The following is a 10643-nucleotide window of genomic DNA, read 5'->3' as shown; positions in this document are numbered from 1 at the left end:
AGGAGGTGCACATATCTCCATATTGCCGCTCTCCTCTTCAACACGCAGGGTCACACTCATCTTCACACACTCCGTCATTAACTGGCTTCCTCTCTCTCTCTCTCTCTCTCTCTCTCTCTCTCTCACTCACACACACTTTTTATGCATATACTATATATATATATATATTAGTTATTTATTTTGTCTAAAGGAACATTATAATATTTCACTAATTTGAAGCATAAAATAAGCAATCAAAGACCCAATTGGCAAAATTACCCAATATCAGGAAAAGCAGGTGACTTGCTGGATGCCGGTGCGTTTTGTGTGTAAGTGTGTGTTGTGTTGGTGTTTGTGTTTTGAGAGGAGCAGAATCCTTCTCCAATCCAGTAAGGGGCCACTAAAGGTGATCATGTCTTCTCTGATCTCCAAATAGCCACCTTGACATTGACCTTATTTAGCACAGCAGAGAAACTAATCTGAGAGCCAGAAAGAGGGTTACAAAGTTCGCTACAGTATAACACATGCATGTGATCACTGCAAAATGATACAATTACAGTTCTACAATCAGTTGATATTGCTTAATCGAGTATGTTGAAAAAATTACTGGTTTCGGAATAACATTCCAAATCAGCACAGTAAAGCGTTTCCTCCCACCCAGTTCTCTCGAGATCCTCATTATCACATGACCACAGTAGTAAGCAGACAGGAACAGGAAGTGATGGACTGTTATGAAGTGTGAGCTTTGGAAGGTGCTTCTTAAAACTTCCCTATTTCACAAACATGTTTATTGTTCAGGTGGGTGCGTTATTGATAGCGTTGATATATTACGCCAATGCTCAAACGTCTGTTGTCGCTGTAAACACCACCATCCCGGGTTCAGAGCTGAGCGCAAGCGGCTTGAGGCAACTCGCCGCGGCAGTGGTGCCTCAGTCGCCCGTGTTTCACCCCAGTCTCCGTTCACAGTTCTCTCTCAACCTGTTGTCGGCGTTTCCAGAAGATCTGGAGGTCAGCGATTACTGCGTCGCGCTGCTGGCTATCTTTGGGCAGCGATATTCAACGTATGTGAATTGTTTGGTGTCCGCCGCGCGCCCTGTCAAAGTGTGCCAAAACTGTTATGGCACCTACGGCAACCTTATGGAAATCTACAAAAACATATCAGACCAGGTAGCGTGAAAACATTTGTGTTTTTCCGTGGTTTTCTCTGAGTTTGTCATTCAGTTTTTATTTAGATTATGCATCGCCATGTTTTTGCCCTGTGCTGCGGGCTAATTGGTGTGCCATGGTCACATGCGTCATGTCTTGTGACTTGCTAGTAGCCTACGCCAGTGGATAGTAGGGGAAATTGAAAATCACAAGACTAGTTATTCAGGAAACAATGAATAGGAAACTAATGATAAATAAACATGCTCAGTGACTAGGAGGACACAAGCCATGCCTTACTGTTGCCACAATTGAGATCAAATAATCTCTAGGTTTTGAACACCCTCAGTGAGACCGCTTGTGTGTCTGTTTCCAGATGGGCCCGGGGAATGTGAGCTGCAGAGACAGCCTACTGCGTTCTGATAGGCTGATGTTGGTGTTCCTGCTCTACAGTAACCTGGAGGACATCTGGACCGCTTCAGAATGTAACCGTAGGTGGACTGCTTAGTATTATCAACACATTTAGTTATATGCTGATACTCCATGTACTCCTGTATATATCATTAGCTTTGCTATTTGCTGTGGCTCAATACGTTTTTTACTTCCTCTCCTTGCCTCCTTTTCTTTGTGATCGATGCTATGAAAATAATTGCTATGTGAAAGCCAGGAGGCAGAATATATAAGTTTATAAGTTTGATCTTTAACCCTTCCATGGTTCATGATTTCGGAATGATATGACTTCCTGTCTCTAAGGTTGTGTAAGCCTGAGAGACCACAGCCTGACCAATGACACCCTTTACTTCATGGAAACTCTGAACCAGTCCCTCAGCTGCTTCGAGAAGTACCAGAAGGTGGGTCCCTATTGTAGGTCAAAGAGATTTTAAAATCTAATCGGTACTAAAACCCATCTAAAGCCACTAGGGAGGGAGAGGGGAGTATAAAGTTAAGTTCTGATATGAAGTTTATAACTGAACTGTTTCCACTTTGTGTGATTTAGCAGGGTAACCACTCAGAGCTTTGTACGGAATGTAAGGCCACATACAGAGGACTGAATGAGCTGTACAGCCGCATGGAGAAGAATCACACCCTCTGCATCGACATCGAGGACTCTGTATGTATTTCACAGCCACAGGTTGTCGTTACGACTTGCGCTTTGTCATTCATGTTAGCCTTGGAAGCCCAGGCGTCCCATGTGCCTGGTAAAGTTCTCCTCAGAAAGACGATGAAAAGGGGTGGGGTATGATAGTCTAGATGGAAACTAGTGACATGTTGCATGGGTGGAGTGCCAAACAGAGGTTGGCACTAAAAAAATATGTCTGACTTGCAACAAGGCAGTATGCATAAGATGCAAAACTTTTGTCGCATATGGTACTCAAACTTTGTCTGACACGGTAGGAAAAGAGACAGGGACAAAACAAGTGTAACAGTATAACTTTAGTCCGTCCCCTCGCCCCGGGCGCGAACCAGGGACCCTCTGCACACATCAACAACAGTCACCCACGAAGCGTCGTTACCCATCGCTCCACAAAAGCCGCGGCCCTTGCAGAGCATGGGGAACCATTACTTCAAGGTCTCAAAGCGAGTGACGTAACCGATTGAAACGCTATTAGCGCGCACCACCGCTAACTAGCTAGCCATTTCACATCCGTTACACAAGGAAAAACAAGGAAATGCCTCCTGTGTTGATGGTTGGGGGGATCTTGTTTTCAGATTAATATGACCCTGTGTCACACAAAGCTTTTCGTGCTATTTGTGGTAATATTGTAGTAAATGCTATTTTTCAGAGTAAAAAAAAAAAACTAAAGCGATTTAAAGGCATGCGTGCATACATTTTACGTATGGGTGGTCCTGGGAAGTGAACCCACTATCCTGGCGTTGCAAGTGCCATGCTCTACCAACTGAGCTACAGAGGACCACTGGACCACTGGTAGAAATTTGTTTTCGCACTAGTGCAGAAAACTTAACTTCCGGCGCCGAACAGGATGGCTGCCTCGCTTCGCGTTCCTTGGAAAATATGCAGTATTTTGTTTTTCTATGTGTTATTTCTTACATTGGTACCCCGGGTGATCTTAAGTTTCATTACATACAGCCGGGAGGAACTACTGAATATACGATTAACGTCAACTAACCACCCTTCCTACCAGGAATATGACTTTCCCGAAACGGATCCAGTGTCTTGCCTTCCACCCAATACAATGGACCTGATCCCAGCCGGCGAAGCTACACGACGCCGAAAAAGGGGCAAACGTAGCGGTCTCCTGGTCAGGCTTCGGAGACGAGCACATCGCGCTCCACTCCCTAGCATACTACTCGCCAATGTCCAGTCTCTTGAGAATAAGGTCGATGAAATCCGAGCACGGGTAACATTCGAGAGAGACATCAGGGATTGCAACGTGCTCTGCTTCACGGAAACATGGCTAACTGAAAAGACGCTAACGGAGTCGGTGCAGCCAGCTGGTTTCTTCACGCATCGCGCAGACAGAAACATACATCTTTCTGGTAAGAAGAGGGGCGGGGGGGTATGCCTCATGATTAACGAGACGTGGTGTGACCATCATAACAACACTCAGGAACTAAAGTCATTCTGTTCACCTGATCTAGAACTCCTCACAATCAAATGTAGACCGCATTATCTACCAAGGGAATTCACTTCGGTCATAATCACAGCCGTATATATTCCCCCCCAAGCAGACACATCGATGGCCCTGAACGAACTCTATCTGACTCTCTGTAAACTGGAAACCACACACCCTGAGGCTGCATTCATCGTAGCTGGGGATTTTAACAAGGCTAATCTAAAAACAAAACTCCCTAAATTCTATCAGCACATCGATTGTCCGACCAGGGCTGGCAGAACTCTGGACCATTGTTATACTAACTTCCGCGACGCATATAAGGCCCTCCCCCGCCCTCCTTTCGGAAAAGCTGACCACGACTCCATTTTGTTGATTCCAGCCTACAAACAGAAATTAAAACTACAAGCTCCCGCGCTCAGGTCTGTTCAACGCTGGTCCGACCAATCTGAATCCACGCTTCAAGACTGCTTTGATCACGCGGATTGGAATATGTTCCGTACGGCGTCCAACAACAACAATGATGAATATGCAGATTCGGTGAGCGAGTTCATTAGGAAGTGCATTGACGATGTCGTACCCAGAGCAACGATTAAAACATTCCCAAACCAGAAACCGTGGATTAACGGCAGCATTCGCGTGAAACTGAAAGCGCGAACCACTGCTTTTAACCAGGGCAAGGTGACCGGAAACATGACCGAATACACACAGTGTAGCTATTCTCTCCGCAAGGCTATCAAACAGGCTAAGTCCCAGTACAGAGACAAAATTGAATCGCAATTCAACAGCTCAGACACAAGGGGTATGTGGCAGGGTCTACAGTCTATCACGGATTACAAAAAGAAAAGCAGCCCCGTCGCGGATCAGGATGTCTTGCTCCCAGACAGGCTAAATACCTTTTTTGCCCGCTTTGAGGATAATACAGTGCCACTGACACGGCCCACTACCAAAACCTGCGGGCTCTCCTTCACTGCAGCCGAGGTGAGTAAAACATTTAAACGTGTTAACCCTCGCAAGGCTGCAGGCCCAGACGGCATTCCCAGCCGCGTCCTCAGAGCATGCGCAGACCAGCTGGCTGGTGTGTTTACGGACATATTCAATCAATCCTTAGCCCAGTCTGCTGTTCCCACATGCTTCAAGAGGGCCACCATTGTTCCTGTTCCCAAGAAAGCTAAGGTAACTGAGCTAAACGACTACCGCCCCGTAGCACTCACTTCCGTCATCATGAAGTGCTTTGAGAGACTAGTCAAGGACCATATCACCTCCACCCTACCGGACACCCTAGACCCACTCCAATTTGCTTACCGACCCAATAGGTCCACAGACGACGCAATCGCAACCACACTGCACACTGCCCTAACCCATCTGGACAAGAGGAATACCTATGTGAGAATGCTGTTCATCGACTACAGCTCAGCATTCAACACCATAGTACCCTCCAAACTCGTCATCAAGCTCGAGACCCTGGGCCTCGACCCCGCCCTGTGCAACTGGGTCCTGGACTTCCTGACGGGCCGCCCCCAGGTGGTGAGGGTAGGTAACAACATCTCCACCCCGCTGATCCTCAACACTGGGGCCCCACAAGGGTGCGTTCTGAGCCCTCTCCTGTACTCCCTGTTCACCCACGACTGCGTGGCCATGCACGCCTCCAACTCAATCATCAAGTTTGCGGACGACACTACAGTGGTAGGCTTGATTACCAACAACGACGAGACGGCCTACAGGGAGGAGGTGAGGGCCCTCGGAGTGTGGTGTCAGGAAAATAACCTCACACTCAACGTCAACAAAACAAAGGAGATGATTGTGGACTTCAGGAAACAGCAGAGGGAGCTCCCCCCTATCCACATCGACGGGTCAGTAGTGGAGAAGGTGGAAAGTTTTAAGTTCCTCGGTGTACACATCACGGACAAACTGAATTGGTCCACCCACACAGACAGCGTTGTGAAGAAGGCGCAGCAGCGCCTCTTCAACCTCAGGAGGCTGAAGAAATTCGGCTTGTCACCAAAAGCACTCACAAACTTCTACAGATGCACAATCGAGAGCATCCTGTCGGGCTGTATCACCGCCTGGTACGGCAACTGCTCCGCACACAACCGTAAGGCTCTCCAGAGGGTAGTGAGGTCGGCAGAACGCATCACCCGGGGCAAACTACCTGCCCTCCAGGACACCTACACCACCCGATGTCACAGGAAGGCCATAAAGATCATCAAGGACAACAACCACCCAAGCCACTACCTGTTCACCCCGCTATCATCCAGAAGGCGAGGTCAGTACAGGTGCATCAAAGCAGGGACCGAGAGACTGAAAAACAGCTTCTATCTCAAGGCCATCAGACTGTTAAACAGCCACCACTAACATTTAGCGGCCGCTGCCAACAAACTGACTCAGCTCCAGCCACCTTAAAAATGGGAATTGATGGAAATTATGTAAAAATGTACCACCAGCCACTTTAAACAATGCCACCTAATATAATGTTTACATACCCTACATTACACATCTCTTATGTATATGTATATACTGTACTCTATATCATCTACTGCATCTTGCCATCTTATGTAATACATGGACCACTAGCCACTTTAAACTATGCCACTTTATGTTTACATACCCTACAGTACTCATCTCATAGGTATATACCGTACTCTATACCATCTACTGCACCTTGCCTATGCCGTCTGTACCATCACTCATTCATATATCTTTATGTACATATTCTTTATCCCTTTACACTTGCGTGTATAAGGTAGTAGTTGCGGAATTGTTAGGTTAGATTACTTGTTGTTATTACTGCATTGTCGGAACTAGAAGCACAAGCATTTCGCTACACTCGCATTAACATCTGCTAACCATGTGTATGTGACTAATAAATTTGATTTGATTTGAATACATTTCAGAATGTAAAGTTTAGCAATGCTCCCCACCTCAGTGAGAGCACTACTGATAGAAATGTGGAAGATGTGAAACAGCACCCCCTAGGGGACTGTTATGCTGCGTTTACACAGGCAGCCTAATTCAGATTTTTTTTCTGCCACTAGTTAGTCTTTTGACTAATCAGATCTTTTGCCAATAATTGAGCGAAAGATCAGAATTTATTTATTTATTTATTTATTTATTTATTTAACCTTTATTTAACCAGGTAGGCAAATTGAGAACACGTTCTCATTTACAATTGCGACCTGGCCAAGATAAAGCAAAGCAGTTCGACACATACAACAACACATAGTTACACATGGAGTAAAACAAACATATAGTCAATAATACAGTGAAAAAAAAATAAATAAGTCTATATACAATGTGAGCAAGTGAGGTGAGATAAGGGAGGTGAAGGCAAACAAATATATGTATAAATAAATAAAAATATAAAAGGCCATGGAGGCGAAGTGAGTACAACACAGCAAGTAAAATAAAAACTAAAAATAAAAATAAAAAAATAATTGGACTGCCTGTGTAAACGCAGCCACTGAGAAAGAAATGGAGAGCGACGTCACCAGGGTTGCATCCCAATTCTCTCTTTCTCCCGAAGTGTGCACTTGTTCACTTCCCTACATGGATTTGAAAGGAAATGACTGGTATGGAAACTCCCATCTAGCCCATGCCAACATCAATCCAATGCTTTTAAACTTGTGGGGAGTAGTGAACGGGTGCACAAGGCGAGATTATTGGGATGTACCCCAGTTCTGGTAGTGCCAGTGAGTTTCAAAGGAGGTGACGTAGAAACTAGAAGGCACTAGGGACAGAAGGCCAGACATGGAGCAAGGGAGTCAGATGGATAGAAAAGAGAGACACAAATAGACGAGAGAGACGGTGTCCCCTTTTTGTATTTATTTAAGCTCCTGTGTTGTTGTGTTGATTGTGGGGGAGGATCTTGTCTTGTTTCAGATGAATATGACCCGCATACTGTGGAGCAAGGATTTCAATTGTTCTTTCCCCCGGGCGGAGACTGTTCCTGTCATCGCCGTGTCCAGCTTCATGCTCTTTCTGCCCATCATCTTCTACTTGAGCAGCTTCCTTCACTCGGAACAAAAGAAACGCAAGCTCATACACCGTGAGTAACCAGCTTAATTCACCCATTGTTGCGCGGAGAGATTCTTTGACGGGTTGGTTGCAGGGGGGTGTGTGGGGGTGGGAGGATGTATGCTGGGGAGGGGTGGTCACAGATTTTTCAAGTGAAGTATGTATGGAAGCCAGGGTGTCTCCTGAATGCATGTTCCTGGTTTATAGAGATTGTATCATAGGGGAGGTAGGAGTGTCCCAAATAATGTGGACTTGTAAAGGAGGGGTGAGGTAGTTCTTCTTAAGGGTTGGGAGTGGGGGAGGAGAGAGGTTTAATGGTGTCCTTGTAAATAGTGGGTTTAGGCCAACTAATGATCTAGGCCAGGGAGTCGAAGAGCAAGACATTACGTTGTTTATTTGACGCGTGGCATAATGGTGAAGCAACGGTTTTAGACTAAATGTTGTGTGGTGGGTAACAGTTACTCTTTTTCCTCTCCAGCCAAACGAGCCAAGTCCAACCCCAGCTTCATTAACATCCAGGACAAGTTCAGCTGAGGAGAGAGATCAGATAATGACTTTATTATCCCCGTGGGGAAATTTTGGTTGTCGCTCTCTGCATACATAAACATATAATCAACAATAGACAAAGTACATACAGTATACAGACAATAAATACAGGTAGAAAAGTACAGTTCATGAGTGATCAATGATCATCCATACACTATAGACAACAGAACACACTGTCAACTACAATGTTAGATATAGGCCACACAGGAGGTTGGTGGCACCTTAAATGGGGAGGATGGGCTTGTGGTAATGGCTGGAGCGGAATAGGTGGAATGGTATCAAATACATGGTTTCCATGTGTTCGATGCCATTCCATTGACTCCGTTCCAGCCACTATTATGAGCCGTCCTCCCCTCAGCAGCCTCCTCTGATAGGCCAGCCCGATGCTCCTACTTGTGGTTTAAACATTCAGGAGCCTTACTACCGCTTGGACAAAGGATAATTTGGCTCTATTCCTTTGGTTTCCTGTAACGTCTCCTCGAGCAGAGAAGCTAAAATTCCTGATAAAGAGGATGTCTAGAGTCCATCAGTACCTTGTGGGGTTTTGAGGGCTCTTATATCATAAATTACCTCTAGACCTGTCTGATTGAACTCTAGCACCTTACTAGCAGAGCTTACAATTTCTCTGCGAGACAAATTTAAAAAAAGTTATAAATTGAACCTTTATTTAACTAGGCAAGTCAGTTAAGAACAAATTCTTATTTACAATGACTGCCTACCCCGGCTGAAACCAGACGACGTTGGGCCAATTGTGCGCTGCCCTATGGGACACCTAATCACGACCGGATGTGATACAGACTGGATTCGAACCAGGAACTGTAGTGAATGATGCCTCTTGCACTGAGATGCAGTGCCTTAGACCGCTGCGCCACTCAGGAGCGGAAATTACAATTTCCGTACCAGACAAAGAGGAAGGATCTTTGTTGTCCAAAACCGCACCTGGATGCAAATGTAACATGTCATTTCATCTATGGCTGTGGTTTCAGCCAGGGGTGTATTCATTACGTCTTGCAACAGAAACCGTTTAAGAACCAAACAGGAGCAAATTTAATGGAACTGGGAGGGACCTACCTGAATTTGTCCAATATAAACTCTTTGTTTTCATTGCAAAACATTTTCCGATTGGCGTAAACGGTTTCTTTTGCAAAACGTTTTGCAACAGAATTCACGTAATGAGCGCCCTCTGTGGGAGAGTATACCAATCCTTTTTAAAATATATATGTTTTAATTTAATTTTTGCTGAAATGAAATTTGTAGCCCCACCTCACCCATTGCTTCTACAATGAAAGACAGTCTGGAGATGCACCATGATGACTACTGATTTATCAGTAATGGGTAGTTGAAGTATATTTTTGTGTGCATTATTATTTTGTTTGTGTGACTAGATGTAACTCTGCTGTGAAAGACAGACGACAGACAGGCAGAAAGCACTTGATGTCTATTAGTTGTGATGTATGCCTGCCGTGTAAAAGTGGATGACAGCTGAGATGGAGAGACATTTTTAAAATAAATGTTTATTTTTTAAACAGCAAGGTGAAAGCACTCCATGATATCACAGAAGGCAGAGTGAGCCAGCTCTTTCAATCCTATTTGGTTTTTTTGTTGCACAGAGCTGTTAATGTCTTTGTCCTTTCCCACTGGTTATCACATGCTGGACTTGTTTTTTTGTGTTATATTTGTGTTTTTGTTATATTTGATAATGTGAGTAGTTTGTGGCAATAGATGCAATTTGTTGTAATTATGTACCTGTATATTTGCCTTATAGAAGTGGCTTCCCTTTTGCTTAAAGATACATTTAACAAACTAGGCCTATTTCAGCTGCAATAGGGTTTTTGCTGACCAAAAACACTGCCAACTACTTTTGCTAGTTTTTTTTAGATGTGTTAATAGTAACTTACTTTGTTACAGGTGTAAAATCCCTCTCTTGTAGCACTTCAAAAATTGTACAGCATGCTTTAGGCCTACTTTGCAGAATCACTGTCAGATACAATTAATTTGTCACGCAAAACCCTAGATATGCTACTTTTCCATTGGGCTTGTTACGTTTTCCACTAGATTCATATAAATCGAATTAGCATAATACAAATAATCCCATCAATCTCATAAAAAAAAATTTTTTTTACAAGCATCGGCGGATGTCGGCCTTCCGCACCGAAAAATGTATGGAAGTGGTAAAAGGTATATGGGTCATCCTGAGCATTCTTGTCTCAGATATAGAACAGACACTTCAAAACATACTTCCTTTTGATTATTAATATTTTACTCTCTGTTTTGCCATGCATTAATCTGTTATTCAATGTGTTTCTATTGACCAATGGCAGTAAAGCCTAATTCAATCTTTCATCAAATATTACATTTTTTTATACATGAAGGGGTCCTAAAATTCAA

General features: G+C 44.3%; 1 protein-coding gene across 3 annotated transcripts; it reads left to right on the top strand.

The window, feature by feature from the left end:
- Positions 1–622: 622 nt before the first annotated feature.
- On the top strand, positions 623–9783 carry LOC139582730 (osteopetrosis-associated transmembrane protein 1-like). Of its 3 annotated transcripts, none has more exons than XM_071413006.1 (6): positions 623–1146; positions 1499–1613; positions 1876–1973; positions 2120–2233; positions 7575–7740; positions 8188–9783. In XM_071413006.1, exons 1-6 carry the CDS (start codon positions 763–765, stop codon positions 8241–8243), a joined length of 933 nt encoding a protein of 310 aa, XP_071269107.1. In that variant the 5' UTR covers positions 623–762; the 3' UTR covers positions 8244–9783. The 3 variants fall into 3 exon arrangements, with proteins under 3 accessions (XP_071269107.1, XP_071269108.1, XP_071269110.1); XM_071413007.1 differs by having other exon boundaries at positions 669–1146; positions 2123–2233; XM_071413009.1 differs by having other exon boundaries at positions 679–731; positions 2123–2233.
- Positions 9784–10643: the final 860 nt, after the last annotated feature.

Source organism: Salvelinus alpinus, chromosome 8 (assembly GCF_045679555.1).
Source record: "Salvelinus alpinus chromosome 8, SLU_Salpinus.1, whole genome shotgun sequence".
Taxonomy (NCBI): domain Eukaryota; kingdom Metazoa; phylum Chordata; class Actinopteri; order Salmoniformes; family Salmonidae; genus Salvelinus; species Salvelinus alpinus.
The sequence above is the reverse complement of the archived record's forward strand: the minus strand, read 5'-3'. Positions and strand labels throughout refer to the sequence as shown.

What these genes read in the sequence shown, in the direction of transcription:
- LOC139582730 (XM_071413006.1), top strand. Translation starts at nt 763, where the DNA reads ATGTTTATTGTTCAGGTGGGTGCGTTATTGATAGCGTTGATATATTAC. An exon ending in GACCGCTTCAGAATGTAACC is followed by an intron (nt 1,614 to 1,875) that starts GTAGGTGGACTG and finishes CCTGTCTCTAAG; the next exon opens with GTTGTGTAAGCCTGAGAGAC. An exon ending in GCTTCGAGAAGTACCAGAAG is followed by an intron (nt 1,974 to 2,119) that starts GTGGGTCCCTAT and finishes TGTGTGATTTAG; the next exon opens with CAGGGTAACCACTCAGAGCT.